Source organism: Staurois parvus, unplaced genomic scaffold (genome assembly GCF_062004578.1).
Source record: "Staurois parvus isolate SC_StPar_1 unplaced genomic scaffold, SC_StPar_1.0 ptg000162l, whole genome shotgun sequence".
NCBI lineage: Eukaryota > Metazoa > Chordata > Amphibia > Anura > Ranidae > Staurois > Staurois parvus.
In genome coordinates this window covers 6,908,444-6,927,554 of record NW_028317958.1, presented here as the reverse complement: position 1 = coordinate 6,927,554, position 19,111 = coordinate 6,908,444, and the positions used below count along the sequence as shown (strand labels likewise).

Below are 19,111 nucleotides of genomic sequence, written 5' to 3'. Positions count from 1 at the left end.
TGCTTCCCTGAACTTCCAGTCTTTACAGCAAAGCGGTAACAGTAGACAGTGCAGTCTCCAGTCAGTGTTAGTTTGAAGAAAGCGCTGAGCAAACTGTTGGCGCTATATAAATCCTGTATAATAATAATAAAAAAGAAGGGAAGAGGGGGAAGGAGGGAGGGCTTTGCTGTCCTAGGCTGTGAATCTGTGTGTTTCCATTGATGCACACAGTATAGGGAGGCAAGGGTGGCTCCATAGGATGCTGCAAGGGGCAGGACCCACCCTGAAAGAGGAAACTTGGGGCAGAGCTCATGGCACCAGCTTAAAATGGAACACAGGCAAAGATTAAGATAAAGACGCTGTATACTCTGTAAATAACTAAATCAGCTGCTGAAAGTGCTTAAAAAATCCCCCATTGTCATTGTTAAAATGTTACAAAACCCACGACCCTGCATTCACTATCAGGTTCCCACAGGACATGGAAATGCAATTATTTTAGTAAATATAAACTGCTAAATACCTTTTCTCAGCAGCAGATAGAACAGTCTTGTGACTTCTATCAGTGTCCAGCAGAGTACTGGTTAAAGCTTGTAAGAGGAGTTTTCATTCTCCCCTGAATGTCCTATGAGTCTGCATAACCCCGACCCCCTGTCTGGACAGAGCTGATTGGCCCTGTGCTGATCACATGCACCCTCCCAAAGAAAAAAAGAAAACTCTCTAGCAATACACACCAAACTGAGCATGTTCAGCTTGCCCCCAAGGCTCTGTTCTATCAGCAGATGGATTGGGGACAGGAGAAGGTGAGGATCAGAGAAGACAGGATCAAACAGCCTTTTTAAACAATGCACAGGATTAACCCCTTAGGTTGCACAGTGAGTATAACAAGCATGCTTTACTGCATATACAGACTGATTTTATTGTTGTGGGTTTAGTAACACTTTGATGGGGGAATCCTTCCGGCAGTGCTATTGTGTACTGCAGACAGGATGTCTTCCTGATCACTGCTGGTGGCTAGAGCTGCTGGCAGTGATCGCATGTACAAAATCCGACAAGCTGCTTGTATCCAAATCAATTGATGGATTGACTTCAGTACAACCAGGGCAGGGTGCCCATAGATGGATTGAACCTTGGCCAGTCCATGCTGAACCAGCTGATATTCGATCCATCAATGACCGGCTTAAGTGCTTTCCAATCAAATCAAAAGCTGGTTGAATAGCTATGAACTAAGAGTTGATGGATTCATCATTGATCTTCTTACTGAAAAACCAAATAAAAAAAGTATGTTTGCATAATACATTGTGATTGGATATAACATTAGTAATTATACGCAGCAATGAGAAATATTCTAGACATATAGAAAAATGTCTGCATACAGATTTAGAGGAAAAAATGAAATAAAAATGTAAATCCCTACTAAATGGTTTAGAGCAAGACATTCCAAACATGGCGAGATTCATATTATTACATTTATTTTATACAATTCTATTAAACCCAATGAACACAAAGCGCTGGTAATGGCGTCTTTAGTAGCATGTAGACGCTGAAGCTCAAAAAACACCTAAAGTAGCGTGAATGGACAAAAAATGAAACAGCTGCTAGTGTGCAGGGAGACTTAAAGGTCCACAGGAAACGGGGAAGGTGATAGAAAATCACGTGTTTTGTGGTTCATTTGGGGGAAAGTGATAGAAAATCACGTGTTTTGTGGTTCATTTGGGGGAAAGTGATAGAAAATCACATATTTTATGGTTCATTTGGGGGAAGGTGATAGAAAATCATATATTTTGTGGTTCATTTGGGGGAAGCCTGGGACAGTCCCCAGATATCGGAGACAATCGGCACAGCCGGCTGCAGCACAGAAAGCTGAATTCATTTTGAAGCTGTTGATCATTGCAACTGTTTTTTTTCTCAGTGCACGCTCAGCAGATGGTACGGGAAATGCTCCACGTCCTGCGTGTACTATGAATATCCTATGTCACATGACCTGCACAGTCCATGCTGAGCCTTGTAGTCCCCTAGCTGTCTATAACTGATCCTGGACAGTCCATGCTGAGCCTTGTAGTCCCCTAGCTGTCTATAACTGATCCTGGACAGTCCATGATGAGCTTTGTAGTCCCCCTGCTATGTGATCCTAGACAGTCCATGCTGAGTTTTGTAGTCCCCCAGCTATCTATATCTGATTCTGGACAGTCCATGCTGAGCCTTTTAGTCCCACAGCTGACAATAACTGATCCTGGGCAGTCCGTGCTGAGACATTTCGTCCCTCAGCTGTCTATATCTGATCCTGGCCAGTCCATGCTGAGCATTGTAGTCCTCCAGCTATCTGATCCTAGAGAGTCCATGCTGAGACTTGTAGTCCCCCAGCTTTCTATATCTGATCCTGGACAGTCCAGGGTGAGCCTTATAGTCCCCCAGCTGTCAATATCTGATCCTGGACAGGCCATGCTGAGCATTGTAGTTCTTCAGCTATCTTATCCTAGACAGTCCATGCTGAGTTTTGTAGTCCTCTAGCTATCTGATCCTGGGCAGTCCGTGCTGAGACATTTAGTACCTCAGCTATCTATATCTGATCCTGGCCAGTCCATGCTGAGCCTTGTAGTCCCCCAGCTATCTGATCTTTGCCAGTCCATGCTGAGCCTTGTAGTCCCCCAGCTATCTGATCTTTGCCAGTCCATGCTGAGCCTTGTAGTCCCCCAGCTATCTGATCTTTGCCAGTCCATGCTGAGCCTTGTAGTCCCCCAGCTATCTGATCTTTGCCAGTCCATGCTGAGCCTTGTAGTCCCCCAGCTATCTGATTCTGGACAGTCCATGCTGAGTCTTGTAGTGCCCCAGTTGTCTACATCTGATCCTGGACAGTCCATCCTGAGCCTTGTAGTCCCCAACCTATCTGATTCTGCCCAGTCCATGCTGAGCCTTGTAGTTCCACAGCTATCTGATCCTGGCCAGTCCATGTTGAGTCTTGTAGTCCCCCAGTTGTTTATATCTGATCCTGGCCAGTCCATGCTGAGGCTTGTAGTTCCCCAGTTGTCTATATCTGATCCTGGCCAGTCCATGCTGAGTCTTGTAGTCCCCCAGTTGTCTATATCTGATCCTGGCCAGTCCATACTGATCTGTCAGTGTCCTCCCTGTGCTGCATCATGCACTGACTCACCCCACCAAGCAGACGACGGCGGCCGCCAGGGCCATGTAGTTGGTTTGGTAGTAGAGCAGGTTGCTCACCACCCTGTTGTTCCATTTGGAGATGTCTTTGAAGTCCGGCCGGCAGAAGCGGTCAGATCCGGGGAAGAAATCATCCCAGGCCCGGAGAGGAGCCACCTGGACGTCCATGTTTCTGCAGCTCTGTCTGTCGCTACATCTACGGCGCAAGCGCACTCAGCCCATCCGCAGCTCAATTACTTCATTCCAGCTATCTACTGCGCATGTGCACTCAGCCAAGGAATGTAGTGCCATTGAGCACTAGAGGGCGCGCCGTGTTATTACAAGCTGTCATGTTGTGGTTGGCATATGAAAGAGAACCTGTCTGATCTATCTCAGCGTTCCTAATGCTGGGCTGACCAGACATATGTCAATCCAAATTATTCAGGAATTGTATACATTTTGATTAGATTAAAGCCGGAGTTCCACCTGAAAAAAAAAGAAATAAAAACACTACAGTACAAACACTGTAGCTGCTGACTTTTAAAATACAGCCACTTACCTGTCCCTCGGTCCCGCAGTGTCCTCACCACTGCTGGTTTCACTGGCCATCTTCTTTCCCTGGCGCTGGCATCTTCAGTGTGGGCACCCGGCTGTGACAGCTTGCAGGAGAAGCGCTGCGTTTTGTGAATGGCCCCGGAGTCTTCTGGGACCTGTCATGTGTCCCAGAAGACTATGGGATGGGAGGACAACTTCCGCTTCTGATCACCTAGGCAATCGCAGCGGAAGTGGAAGCAGGTATCTGTCAAATTCGGGTACCCCCCGCTCCCCAAAGGTGCCAATCCTTCATGGGGAGTGGGGGACAAAGGCTTAAAGCAGAACATCCCCTTTTTTAGGTGGAGCTCCGCTTTAAGTTATTATCCATTAGTATTCACTACCATTTGATTTGACAAGACTGAACTTAAAGTGTTACTAAACCCACAATAGTGAAATCAGTCTGTATATGCAGAAAAGCATGTTTGTTATACTCACTGTGGAACCTAAGGGGTTAATCCTCTGCATTGTGTAAAAAGGCTGTTTGATCCTGTCTTCTCTGCTCCTCCTCTTGTTCAAATGTCCACGTCTTATCTCCTGATAAGACAGACTGAACCATAGCCATTCTGCACATGCTCAGTTTGGTGTATATTGCTAGAAAGCAGTGACGGACTGACCATGCGAGCACTCGGGCACTGCCCAAGGGCCCGGGGTCAGTAGGGGGCCCCATGAAATGCCCCTGGTACCTTTTATAGGCTTTTTTGGGTGTGCTTTGAGTGTGGGCAAGGACACAGGGGCCCCATGATCCCCTATTGCCCGGGGGCCCCATGAGTTGTCAGTCTGCTCCTGCTAGAGAGGATTTTTTTTTCTTGGGAGAGTGCATGTGATCAGCACAGGGCCAACCAGCACTGTCCAGACAGAGGTCAGGGGTTCTGCATCCTGCTAGAGCAGAAAGAAAACTCTTCCTACAAGCACTAACCACCCGAAGATGCGCATGCATGGTTCGGTGTACACTAAAGTGGAATAAAACTTACCTTTCCTTCAGTGGTTCCTCACCGGAGTCAGCATCTTCTGCTAGGTGCCAGTCTTGGGCTGTCTTCATTGGCCAGAGCGAGATGACGTCACTTATGCACATGTTCAGGAGTCATTCATCCCAGCACACAAGGACAGTGCCAGTGCTGTAAGCTGAGCTGCACATGCACAGTTCCCAACTGTCCCTGATTTCAAGGGACTTCCCTCATTTGGAACATAGTCCCTCTGTCCCTCTTTCCTCATAATTTGTCCTTCATTTTGGTCTGATGTACTGTATATAGTTGTATATAAAATGCATTATTTATCTATCAAAAAGTGTTTTACAGTGCTAAAATTGCTGCAACTATTTGAGGGTTTAACCAACACTTTTTGTTGTCTAATTCTCTTATAAGGGGGCGTGGCAGGGGTGTGTGTCCTAAGCTTGCATACTTTTGCTGATAAGCGTCCCTCGTTCCCATCTCAGACAGTTGGGAAGTATACACGTGACAGCTCAGTTTACATGCCGCAAAAAAACAGCAAGAAGGCAGGTAGGTGAATTTTATTGCAGAAGAGGCATTGCATGTCTCTTCTACAATAAAGTGCCTCCTGCTCACAGTTTTCAACAGCAGGACTTTACTTCTAGTTTTAAAAAACATTGCCGGCAGCCAGATAAGAGGAGATATAGGCCCCTTTCACACGGGAGTTACATTTTTTTCATCACTTCAGTCACGTTTTTTCCAAGAAAAAACTGATCAGTTCACATAATTTTTTCATCCGTTTTGCATCAGTTTACATCTGTTTTTCATTAGTTTTCATCCATTTTTATCTGTTTTTCATCCATTTACATTAGTTTTCGTCCAATTACATCCGGTTTTTGTCCGTTTACATCCAATTTTGTCTGTTTACATTAGTTTTCATCCATTTGCATCCGTTTTTGTCCGTTTACATCCATTTTTGTCCGTTTACATCTATTTTCGTCCATTTACATCCGATTTGTGTCCATTTACATCCGTTTTCGGTAGTTTAAATCTCTTTTTGTCTGATTACATCCGTTTTTTGTCCGGTCCTTTTTTTTGTTTTAACTGAAAAAAAATAAGGTTTGTTTCCGTTAAAAAAAAGTATGTTAACGGAGGCGGACATTAACAGATGTAAATAGATGATCACCCGTTTACATCCGCTAGTCCATAGAAATACATGGGTGTCCGTTTTTCATCCATAAACGTACAGAAGAAAAACAGACACATGGAACGCCCATGTGAAAGGGGCCATACAGGTGTGTGCCCAGGTTAAATGCCATCTGAGGCAGCCATATTTGTTACCCTTCCCCTCCCCTCTAAGCCCCATAGAAACAATCAAAAACTTGTATGATCTCTAGTGGGAGTCCCAATTACCACGGCAACTCCATGCATCCATGTTTGATGTCCCCCATTGGTTACTAGGATAATGACACAGCAACCAATGAAGCTATGGTCTGGCAGCAGGTTTCTAATGAAGCTGTGCATCATTGGTTGCTAGAATTCAGGTGAGAGGGTTGTTAGTTGCTAGGGTGCAGGTAGCCAGGCTGCACAGTGTTATTGGTTGCTTGGATGCAGGTGGCTGGGCTGCACAGCTTTTTGGTTGATGGAATGCAGGCAGCTGGGCTGCACAGCATGTTTGGTTGCTATCATGCAGGTGGCTGCTCCGCACATCACTGGTGGTGCTGTTGTCCTAGCAACCAGCTCAGTTACGCTGTCCTGTGTACTGTGTATGCAACCATTGATGCCGTGGCCTTGGCTGACAGTATTCTAGCAACTAATGGAGCTGTGCATCATTGGTTGATAAAAGAGCAGGTGGCTGGGCTTTCACAGTGTCATTAGTTGCTAGGATGCAGGTGGCTAGGCCATACAGCACCACTGGTTGTTGAAATGCAGGAGGCGCCAGTGTCCTAGCAACCAGGTCAGTGGCACTGCCCTGTGTATGCAATCATTGATACTGTGGCCTTGGTTGACAGTATTCTAGCAACCAATGGAGCTGGGCATCATTGGTTGCCAGGATACAGGTGGCTGGGCTGCACAGCATCACTGGTTGTTATGATGCAGGTATCGCCAGTGTCTTAGCAACCAGCTCAGTGACGCTGCCCTGTGCATGCAGCCAGTGATGCTGTGGCTTGGCTAACAGCTTTCTATCAACCAATGGAGCTGTGCATCATTGGTTGCTAGGATGCAGGTGGCTGCCTTGCAGTGTGACGGGTCACTAGGATGCAGTCAGATAGACTGCTCAGCATCATTGACTGTTAGTGCCCTAGCAACCAGCTTGTTAGCGCTCCATGGTTACAGCAAGGATGGAGCAGACACAGCTACCTCTCACCAGGTGCTTCCTGAGGTGGTCTCCTCAGGTTTCCTCATTGGCAGTAAATCCCTGAATACAGAACCTCCTCTGCAATAAAACCTTGCCTGCAACGTATTTTAAACACGAATTTAGTTCCACTTTAATAGGCCATGAGTTCTTTTCATCTATCTGTATTTATTTCTATACATTGGCACATCAAATCGGAGCACGGAAGAGGAAATGCAACCCAGGAACAGCGGCGCATTCTACCGACTACACAATGTTGCTTGGATTGTCTGTTGTTAATAAAGTTAATTTAAAGAAATAAAAAAAAGACACCAGAAGACGGCTCGGAGCCGGGAAACAGCTTGTGGTCTGTCAGCTCAAACCCCGCCCCTTTCCCCCCGAGCCCCGGTGCACTGTGGGAAGGCTGAGGTGAATATGGCGGATGCTGAAGAGCCGTGAGTATCCGTGTGTGTGTCCAGCTAGGGTCCCCTCTGTGTCCCAGGCCGGGAGGGTGAGACCCTTCTTTTATTCTCTCTCTCTCTTTTTAGGGAGAAGAAAAGAAGGCGGATAGAAGAGCTCTCTGACAAGTTAGTGCTGGCACAGGGGAGGTGTTAGAACATGGACAGAGGAAACCCCCTCAGACAATGCCCAGGATACCCATAGGGAGACAGAGAGGCGGGGCCACCTGTCAGTCACGTGACCTGTAGACCATCACCACACTGAGGAGCACATAATACTGACCAATGGGGCTTCACTGGACCTTAGAGTGCAATGATTGGTCCATTTTAAGGGCATGTCCACCTGAACGAAAATGTGAGCCAGGATGGTTACTTTGTGTGGTTTGGGCCTCACTTACGCATCCTCACTGCAGTGTATGGTAGAGTGTTATCGTGCGTCCGGTGGCGAGGTGCGTTGGGGTGCTGTCAGTTCACCTATACACAAAAAATGTAAAGCTGAACAAATCCTTGACACCCCCACCCTTGGTTCTACCTCTGGGGTTGCAGAGCTGCCAGCACCCCCGCAGCAGGTCTAGCCATTGGGGGATTTGAAATCCCCGCTCTTCACCATCAGAACAGCCAGCTCAATTTTGACTGATCAGCACTATCCCTGTGATGGCACTGACCAATCAGAATCGATCTGGTCCATTCTGGAATTGCTGACAGAGAAGAGCAGGGGTTTCAAATCTCCCGACTGCTGGACCCGTTGCAGGGATGCTGGCAGCTCAGGATCGCCGGAGGTAAGTACAGTGGAGACCAGAGGGTGTCTGGTGTTAGTTGAGCTTCACATCTTTTCTGTAAAGGTGAACTAACCCCATTAAGAATGAATTGCACCAAAAAACATAAGTGTGCACAATGGTGTGAATGGAGCTTCATTGTTGGGGCAAGAATAGATTGCCTTTTAAAGTGTTACTAAACCCACAACAGTAAAATAAGTCTGTATATGCAGTAGCGTATGCTTGTTATACTCACTGTGGAACCTAAGGGGTTAATCCTTTGCATTGTGTAAAAAGGCAGTTTGATCCTGTCTTCTCTGATCCTCCCCTTCTACTGTCCCCAATCCATCTGCCATAGTACAGAACAGCAGTGGCATGTCTGCACATGCTCAGTTTGGTGTGTATTGCTAGAGATGTTTTTTTTTTTTCCTTGGGAGGGTGCATGTGATCAGCGCAGGGCCAATCAGCACTGTCCAGGCAGAGATCGGGGGTTATGCAGCTTCATAAGACAGTCAGAAAAAAATGAAAACTCCTACAAGATTACCCAGTGCTCAGCTGTACACTGATAGAAGTCACAAGACTGCTATATACTGCTGATGAGAAAAGGTATTTAGCAGTTTATATTTACTAAAATAACTGCACTTCCATGTTCTGTGTACTGTGGGAGACCAGATATAGTGAATGCAGGGTCCGGGGAGACCAGATATAGTGAATGCAGGGTCCGGGGTTTAGTAACACTTTAAAGTGTGTTCATGTAAATGATCCATCTCTGCTATAAATGCACATTTGTTTTATCCCATTAAAGAGGTATTCCAGGTATGGATATTTTATACATAGTTACATAGCTTCAGCTTGGACCAGTGTAATGTAATTATGTATGTAACCATAACTGGCTGGTGCCCCTGGAAGCTGGAAACCACGTAGAGTGTGACATTACCACCCCCCCTCTTCATCTCATCCAATCAGAGAATGCTTTGTATTTATTCAGAAAATGCAAAGCAATCTCTGAATGGTTCTGGTGGCAAGCAGCTCACCTCCTGTGTTCCGAATGCAGCAGGCCAGCTGCTTGGCACGGGACCCGAAAGCAAGTGGAGATCACTGGAGTAGCGGTGCTGTGAATAATTCTTTAACCACCTCCCACCCGCCATATAGTCCAATGATGGGCGCAAGGCGGTTCTCTCGTTCTGGGAGGACGTCATATGATCTCCTCCCATTCTCACCACGCATGCGCGGCTCAGGGAGCGCGCAGCGCGGTGATTGGCGGTGCGCTGTGTTCCTTGGACACAGCGGATCACCAATCCACAGAAAGAGCCGAAGATGTCAGCTCGGTCATGTGATCAGCTGTGTCCAATCACAGCTGATCACATGTAAACAGGGAAATGCCGGTTATCAGCATGTCTCTCCTCATGAGCTATCAAGCTGACAGCTCGAGAGGAGAGGAGAGCCGGTAATCGGCATTCCGCAGAGCTCTGATGATCAGTGTAGCCCCAGCAGTGCCACCTGTCAGTGACCATCAGTGCCACATATCAGTGCACATCAATGCCAGATATCAGTGCCCATCTGAGCTGCTTGTCAGTGCCGCTTAACAGTGCCAGTCAGTGCCGCTTAACAGTGCCACCTATCTGCCAGTCAGTGCCATATATCAGTGCTGCCTTTCAGTGCCCATCAGTGATGCCTGTCAATGCCCATCAGTGCCACCTACCAGTGCCTCCTCATCAGTGCCCATCAGTGCCACCTATCAGTGTCTATCAGTGCCCATCACTGCAGCGCACATCAGTGAAGTAGAAAAATCACTTATTTACAACGTTTTATAACAAAAGCTAAGAAAAAACATTTTTTTTTTTCAAAATTTTCAGTGGTTTTTGGTTTGTTTAAGAAAAAATAAAAAGCCCAGAGGTGATTAAATACCACCAAAATAAAGCTATATCTGTCTCAAAAAAATGATAAAAATTTCATATGGGTACAGTGTTGCATGACCGCGCAATTGTCATTCAAAGTGCAACAGCGCTGAAAGCTGGAAATTGGCCTGGGCAGGAAGGGAGTATAAGTGCCCTGTAGGCTTGTGGGTAAAGGGGAACTGTACTAGTTGAGCAGTTAGACTTGTTGGCTTCTGATGTCTTTACCATCTCCACTACACGGAGATCTGCACTGTGAATGCTGCTTGTCACACAGCCCCTTCAAATTCATCACTGGCAGTTCTTCCCCCCCGAGCATTCAATGCTAAGGTTGGGTTTGTACTTCAATGGGACAAGCAGAGTGTGGATTTCCATAATATTATTTGGAGTTTGCTGTGAGCATGCGTGGGATGAGATGCAGTGCAGTGCAGTGCAGGTGTAGCTTTGGTGCCCTTTTAACTGCTGTTTATACTTGACCCATGTCACACTAGCAATCCTGGTACTACCAGAGAGAGAGAGAATACATTCATCTGTCCCTATGGCATTGTTCCCTTTCTTGGCTGAAGCAGAAAGGTGTTGCTTCCTCATTGCTGACTGGTGAGCCAAATTCTGCACCTTTTTGGCCAGCAAGGAGGCGACGCTTGTAGGATCAGGTGAGTGTTCTCTTTAGCAATCTGTTGCTGGAGACTTATCACCAGCATCAAGACTGCGAGTATGACACAGCACTTCTGGTGATTATTATTGTTGTTTGAAGAGTCAGACTACCAAAAAAGACATTCATGATTCTCATAAAAGATTGTGGTACAATGTTTAAATAAAAAAAATTAAGAATTATTTTATACCTGATGGAGCAGTAAAGAGCCTGATTGTTTATTATTAGGAGAGATTAAACATCAGCACAGACGTTCCCCTATAGTGTGGGGAGGGATATCTGAGGGTGCACTGGGAATGGAATTATCAGTGAAGCCAAGTCAGTTCCATCTTTTAGTATAGTGAGCTATTTATTCTTCAGATTCAGGCAGAATTTGGTCATTTTCTTGTCCTCCTTTGACATCCAGTGCTACTAAGTTACAAGAAGGGTAGGAGTGTCTGTCACTGTGAAAGCGCATGACTGGGCAAACACAAATGTAAACAGGCTAGGCCTAGGATGACATTTTGAGCTTTGAAATCAAAATTGCACTGTTTAGGACAGTTCAATATTTGGGATGGGAAGGGGGGAACCTTAGGCCAGCTATAGCTCCAGGAAGTGGCTTCCAGTTCCAGGAGGTGGTCAGGAAGGGAAACTGTTTTATTCAGGTACAGCACACACCAGTAAGACAATAACACAACTTTGGTAGTCTGGCAAGCTGCACCGCAGGTATAATTGGTTTTACTTTCCTGGAGCTCGTCTTTCCCAAAAACTCAACTGTCAGTTTTTAGTGAAGTGACCCTTTAAATATCCTTAGAAATTTGAATCATCCCTCTCGGTTGTCTCTGCTCTCGATGTATAGTGTCCTTATTACATCAGGCAACTTAAAAGGCCATTCCACCCAGAACTTATATTAGAATAGTTTTTGAATGCTGGTGGGCTGAGCCTTGCTTCTAGTTTTTTTACATCTCTTTGGAAATTTTGAAGTACAATCTACCCAGCCTTACCAGAGTGTTGGCTGTCCATATACAGCTTGAATATCAGGTGATTCCTGCTGAATCTGCTGAATTTTGAGCCAAATATTCACGTATCCACATCACAGATATACACTATATTGGAAAAAGTATTGGGGAGCTTGCATTTACACACAGATTAACTTTATTGGCATCCCAGCCTTAGTCTGTAAGGTTCAGTATTGAGTTGACCCGCCCTTTGCAGCTATAACAGCTTCAACTCTTCTGGGAAGGCTGTCCACAAGGTTTAGGAGGGTGTCTATGAGAAGGTTTGATCATTCTTCCAGAAGTGCATTTGTGAGGTCAGGCACTGATGTCAGATGAGAAGACCTGGCTCACAGTCTCCGCCCTAATTCATCCCAAAGGTGTTCTATGGGGTTGAGGTCAGGACTCTGTGTAGGTCAGTCAGGTTCCTCTACCCCAAACGCGCTCATCCATGTCTTTATGGATCTTGCTTTGTGCACTGGTGTGCAGTCAAGTTGGAACAGGAAGGGGACATCCCCAAACTGTTCCCACAAAGTTGGGAGCATGAAATTGTCCAAAATGTCTTGGTATGATGATGCCTTAATAGTTCCCTTCACTGGAACGAAGGGGCCAAGCCTAACCCATGAAAAACAACCTCGCACCATAATCCCCGCCCCCCCCATCAAACTTTACACTTGGCACAATGCGGTCAGGCAAGTACCGTTTTCCTGGCAATAGTCAAACCTAGAGACATCCGTTGGATTGCCAGACAGAGAAGTGTGAATCGTTACTCCAGAGAACACATCTCCGCTACCCTAGAGTCCAGTGGTGGCGTGCTTTACACCACTGCATCCAACGCTTTGCATTGCACTTGGTGATGTAAGGCTTGGATGCAGCTGCTCGGCCATGGAAATCCATTCCATGAAGCTCTCTATGCACTGTTGTTGTGCTAATCTGAAGGCCACATGTAGTTTGGAGGTCTTTAACTATTGACTCCGCAGACAGTTGGGGTCTTGAGGAAGCCTGTGTCTAAACAAGCGGATGAAACGCGTTGACAGTAGCTTCCACAATCATGGAGTCCTTGGTACTGTGACTTGATGTCTGGCGAGTACTGTCATGAATGGCGGTGAAGCGGGGCTGAGTACTGGAAAGTCCTTTCTGCACATGTGCTTTACACCACTGCATCTGATGCTTTGCATTGCACTTGGTGATGTAAGGCTTGGATGCAGCTGCTCGGCCATGGAAACCCATTCCATGAAGCTCTCTATGGACTGTTGTGCTAATCTGAAGGCCACATGAAGTTTGGAGGTCTTTAGCTATTGACTCTGCAGACAGTTGGCGACTTCTGCGCACTGTGTGCTTCAGCATGCACTGACCCCGCTGTCATTTTATGTGGCCTACCACTTCATGGCTGAGTTGCTGTTGTTCCCAGTTGCTTCCACTTTGTTATAATCCCACTAACAGTTGACCGTGGAATATTTAGTAACAAGGAAATGTCACGGATGGACTTACTGCACAGGTGGCAACCTATCACAGTACCATGCTTGAATTCACTGAGCTCCTGAGAGCGACCCATCCTTTCACAAATGTTTGTAGAAGTAGTCTGCATGCCTAGGGGCTTGATTTTATACACCTGTGTCCATGGAGGGGATTGCAACACCTGAATCCAATGATTTAGAGGGCGGGGACAATACTTTTGCAATATAGTGTATATTCACATAGCTCTGCTTCCTTACAAATACATGAATTTTTTATTTAACGCAAAACCGTTAATATGCTTGACAATGGACCCATTTATAGAACTTAAAGCAAATAAATACTCATTTGTTGCTTTTAGAAACTAATTGTAATCCAGCGGACATATTTCAAAGACAGGTGAGAATGCTAAAGGTAACATTTCATTGGTTATTATGAGTGGTTTTTATAGGTCAGCCTGGAAATAGAAGCCACAATTGTGTGCTTGGATCACAAAGTACCTCCAACATTTTTGTTTAGGTGGACATCCTCATTTTGTTATACTGATATAGTATTAATGCTCTGTTATTTTTCTTTATGTATTTTTGTTGTTTACAACTTTCTTTATATGTTGTTTTCCTTTCTGTTTTCCCTTTTTGTTTTGAGACTTTTCAATATTTTGAACTCTTTCAGCCATTTAAAAATACTTGACTTTATTATTGGCGATAAAACAATAATTGGCTATTATTGCATGTTATTACTTAAGGGTATGTCTTATTTTTCTCTTAACACCCCAATGTTTTAGAAATATTCAGTTTGTGATTTGTTTTAACAAGTATATATGTAAAGCTTTCTGAAGCTCATCAGAAATATAAAGGAAACCTTATTTTAAAGAGCATGGAGGTTGTAGTTAGTGATTTTTAAGAGCTCGTTCATATCAGCGGATGGGCATTATACTTGGTATAATGTGTGCCTGCTGGTGAACGTTGTGTTGTGATAGTGCAATATGGTGTTAGAACACATTGCACTGTTTACTTTTTTTTTTTTATTAAAATGCAAATTACATTTTATTCAGCTTTATGCAACAATACTGTGTTGACATGAGGTGACAGCAGACATGCTGCATTTTAACATGACACACACCGCCACACATTGTGTGAACACGGCATGTAGAAAATAATTGTTTTCTATATGCCTTTGTGTGGAATCTGCGTTGATCAGTGCTGACCAATGCCGCTCAACGCACCTGGTGTGAACAGGCCCTGACTTCTGACTGGTTTCCTGGTTGATTTAGGACCTTCTTTCAGTGCTTTGACAGCCATTGGCCTGAGAAAATAGTAGATCTGCATTTTTACCTTCAAGCCCAATTTCTTTGCAAAAAACCAGTCTAGATACATTTAAGGGTACATTGAAAAGGTATTTGATCAATGTCTGTATAATTGTTTGAATAATTCCCAGTGGCTATTGAAAGCCTTAGCTCTGGCATACATTGCAGAGTAGGATTGGCTACTGAGCACTGTTCTCTTCAGTGGTCCTGACTTACCTCCTGCTAAATCAAAAGCTAGAGCTCTCCAATCAGCAGGAGGCTTGAGATTGGCTCATGAGAGAGACCTTGGCCATATACCTTTTTAATGGTGAACTTTAGTTCGCTTATAAATACAATGTTTGGGTGCCACCCATATTATAAGAATCTATTCCTCATTCCCTTATGAACTGAAAACTTAAGTTATAGCTTAACTTGTATATATTAACATATATTGATTGATTGAGATATATATCATCTCAATATTATTCATTTCTTTCTGACAGCTGGTGTTCTTTTCTGCCTTCTAATATGCCTTGCCTGCTTTGATGTCCTATCTTGCATTGCAGGACATCTGGTCCTGTATTATACCTCATAACGTTGGTGAGGTTGCTGCTGCACAACTGGAGGAGAGGAGTGGCCCCCTAATATGAGGGTCATCCAAACATCCCCTAATACAAGGGGCATCCAAACATACATTTTATAAGATGACTGGATTTCAGAATAGGAAAAGTTAGACTGAAGTTAGATCTCCTGAGCTACTTGGCATTCTGGTCAGTTACTCAAAGTACTGAAGCCATTAGACCAGAGGGAAAGCCAGGGAACTGGTATTTTCAGAAGAGGGAAGTCAGATTGGCAGCATCCTTATTTCCTCATTAAAGGCATTCTGTATGATTTTGTTATCTTGGTTTAAGCAGCTGACTTCTTATCCTGCAATCCTATTGATGGACTTAGCAGTCAACCTATACTCTGAAACTGCTTATTACTGAATACAGGTTTTGCTCAGATACACAGAACATGCTAATGTAACATTAACATTGGGAAGCTTCAGGCTTCATGCACACTAGCATTTTTTCTTTTACGCTCAATAACCGCTGGATAAAAATCACTATTAATAGCAGTTTTTAGTAGCGTTCAGAAGCGTTTAGGAGCCTTAGTGTTTTATTAATGTTTTTACAGTAGCTGTTAGGAGCATTTTTGTAGCATTTGGCATTTTTTCTGCTGGGAAAAAAGCTCCAAAAAACTCTACAAAAACAATTTATTTTTTCTGCTCCTGGACAATGAAGTTCAAAAAAATGCTATTAGCCTAAAGCACTGTGCATTGACACATAGGATAATGATATTTAGCTTCCAGGAGCAGAAAATAATATGCTGATAACAGCTTCAATGGTAGTGTGCATGGAGCCTCATACCTCTAAGACTTTATTTAAGGCTGTTTTTATTTCAAGAATGATTTGTAAAAGCCAAACAAATATTTCAAGGGTTGTTGTAGGCAGTACAAAGTTTCCCTTTTTATGTTTTCCTTGTATTTGTTATGTTTCCTCCCACATTCCAGAAAGATCCCATTTTTCTTACTGAAATATGAGTACCCTATCCATTGGACTTTGAGTGAGAATTCTAGGCAAAAAGACGGGGCCCATTCACACTTGAGTTATCTGTTGGGGTGCATTAACACACGTGTTAACATGAGTATTGGCATGTGTAAAGTGCATTGTGTTGAGGCAGCGTGTTCATTCTGGAGGGGCTGGCAATGCATCACAATGGATGAAAAACCCACATGATGCTTTTTTTTTTTTTTTTTTTTTTTAGCAACGCAGCTCACCAGCTCAACACAGGGTGGTGTGTCTTGCATTGCTCTCTATTGAACAGCGAATGACACCGCAACATACCACACATGGAGCAACTGCATTAACCCACGTGGCTTAGCATGTAGTACCGCAACACGGGCTTAAAATTGTATACGTTTTACCTAAAACTACAGTGAAAGCAGCAAGGTTTGGGTTTTATAGTACTTTCCCATTAGCAGAATAGCCATCACGGCTCTGGTTAACATGAAATACCAAGTTTACACAGCCCTTATAGACATACAGTCATGGCCGAAATTGTTGGCACCCTTGATATTTTTCCTGAAAATCAAGTATTTCACACAAAAAAGGTATTGCATTAACACATGTTTTGCTATACACATGTTTATTCCCTTTGTATGTATTGGAACAAATATAAAACAGAGGCAGAAAAGCAAATATGACATAATGTCACACAAAACCCCAAAAATGGGCTGGACAAAAGTATTGGCACCCTTAACTTAATATTTGGTTGCACACCCTTTGGAAAACATAACTGAAATCAGTCGCTTCCTATAACCATCAATAAGCTTCTGACACCTCTCACCCGGAATTTTGGACCACTCTTCCTTTGCAAACAGCTCCAGGTCTCTCTTATTGGAAGGACACCTTTTCCCAACAGCAATTTTAAGATCTCTCCACAGGTGTTCAATGGGATTTAGATCTGGGCTCATTGCTGGCCACTTCAGAACTCTCCAGCGCTTCTTTGCCATCCATTTCTGAGTGCTTTTTGACGTATGTTTGGGGTCATTGTCCTGCTGGAAGACCCAGGATCTTGGACGCAAACCCAGCTTTCTGACACTGGGCCCTACAGTGCGACCCAAAATCCTTTGGTAATCCTCAGATTTCATGATGCCTTGCACACAGTCAAGGCACCCAGTGCCAGAGGCAGCAAAACAACCCCAAAACATCATTGAACCTCCACCATATTTTACCGTAGGTACTGTGTTTTGTTCTTTGTAGGCCTCATTCCGTTTTCGGTAAACAGTAGAATGATGTGCTTTACCGAAAAGCTCTATCTTGGTCTCATCTGTCCACAAGACGTTTTCCCAGAAGGCTTTTGGCTTACTCAAGTACATTTTGGCAAACTGTAGTCTTGCTTTTTTATGTCTCTGTGTCAGCAGTGGGGTCCTCCTGGGTCTCCTGCCATAGCGTTTCATTTCATTTAAATGTCGACGGATAGTTCGCGCTGACACTGATGCTCCCTGAGCCTGCAGGACAGCTTGAATGTCTTTGGAACATGTTTGGGGCTGCTTATCCACCATCCGGACTATTCTGCGTTGCAATCTTTCATCAATTTTCCTCATCCGTCCACGACCAGGGAGATTAGCTACAGTGCCATGGGTTGCAAACTTCTTGATAATGTTGCGCACTGTGGACAAAGGCAAATCTAGTTCTCTGGAGATGGACTTGTAACCTTGAGATTGTTGATATTTTGCCACAATTTTGGTTCTCAGGTCCTCAGACAGTTCTCGTCTCCTCTTTCTGTTGTCCATGCTTAGTGTGGCACAGACAGACACACAATGCAAAGGTTAAGTGAACGTCTCTCCTTTTTATCTGCTTTCAGGTGTGATTTCTATATTGCCCACACCTGTTACTTGCCCCAGGTGAGTTTACAGGAGCATCACATGCTTGTAACATTCTTATTTATCCGCAGTTGTGAAAGGGTGCCAATACTTTTGTCCAGCCCATTTTTGGAGGTTTGTGTGACATTATGTCGAATTTGCTTTCTTTCCTCCCTTTTTTTGTTTTGTCCCAATACACACAAAGGGAATAAACATGTGTATAGCAAAACATGTGTTAATGCAATACGTTTCGTGAGAAATACATGATTTCCTGGAGAAATATCAAGGGTGCCAACAATTTCGGCCATGACTGTACATAGTGCAATTTTCTAGCCACATTCTCATAGATTTTGAGTGCAAAACAGATGGAGGCAATCTACCACAAATTGTGTATTTACATGGCAGGGTTGTTGGTTGTCCTGATTTGAGTAAAGTATGTGTAAACCCTAACCAACGTTTGCATCTCAGTGGTGCTGATTTCCTGTAGCCTCATTCAGCAATGTCCTAGTCCTCTCTTCTGAGAGTGTCTAATTATTTTGTGCTGGCCCAGCTCTTCCACCTTCTTCATCTCCCAGCGTTGAAGCTGAGGGGGTGGGGTGGGGAAGGAGCAAAGAGTATGCAATGAAGCAGTGATAGGCAACCTCTGCACTCCAGCTGTGATGAAACTACATCATGCCTCTGTGCCTGTCAGTCTTGCAATAACTCATGGGACTTGTAAATTCAGCACAGATGGAGTGCCGGGGTTGCCTACACTTGCAGTAGACCGGTATGTTCAATTCATATAGCCTGATATGTTTTTTTTTTTTTTATTTTTTTTTTACATTTAGCCCTACAGCAGGGTTTACTTTTTTTTTTTTTTGCTCGGAGGTTGATTTGGCTGCTCAGCAGGCGCTTATACTGACAAGTACTTCCATGTAAGGGTAATCTGAAATAATAAAGTTTTGTTTTGTTTTTTGTGGGGGGGGTTCTCATTGTGGCTGGAGCCTCATTTACTCGTTCAGCAGATTCTTCATTGCAGGGCAACTTGAGGACAAACGTTGGATTTGTTTCCTGGATAGCTTTTAGGAGTCCTTTACTAACACAGTAACACAGCTCCAGGATTTTCTGATAGTTTGTCTCTTTCATTCCTTCCAGCTATATTCTCCTCTGCTGTAAATCTACATCTTTCTGTATCCGTTCTTCATTATAGATTAAGATGAACTCTATGACTTTGATTTGCTGTCTTAAATATTTCCCACATTTGTCTTGCTAAATGTTATGTA

General features: G+C 44.2%; 2 protein-coding genes across 4 annotated transcripts in view; one reads left to right on the top strand and one right to left on the bottom strand.

The window, feature by feature from the left end:
• The window catches only part of ARL6IP5 (ARF like GTPase 6 interacting protein 5), a 31,207-nt gene extending 27,853 nt beyond the window's left edge, over positions 1 to 3,354 (bottom strand). The window contains exon 1 of the mRNA XM_089676026.1: positions 3,128 to 3,354. Within this exon, the coding sequence (XP_089532152.1) occupies positions 3,128 to 3,303 (176 nt within the window). The 5' untranslated portion in view covers positions 3,304 to 3,354. The remainder of the gene's footprint in view (positions 1 to 3,127) is intronic.
• A 3,943-nt stretch (positions 3,355 to 7,297) lies between these two features.
• UBA3 (ubiquitin like modifier activating enzyme 3) overlaps positions 7,298 to 19,111 on the top strand; it is a 50,839-nt gene continuing 39,025 nt past the window's right edge. The window contains exons 1-2 of one of the 3 annotated variants that reach the window (XM_089676022.1): positions 7,314 to 7,424; positions 7,518 to 7,556. In XM_089676022.1, the coding sequence (XP_089532148.1) occupies positions 7,405 to 7,424; positions 7,518 to 7,556 (59 nt within the window). In that variant the 5' untranslated portion in view covers positions 7,314 to 7,404. Of the gene's footprint in view, positions 7,425 to 7,517; positions 7,557 to 13,535; positions 13,558 to 19,111 lie in introns of those variants that run through there. The other 2 variants (XM_089676023.1, XM_089676025.1) reach the window with 2 other exon arrangements.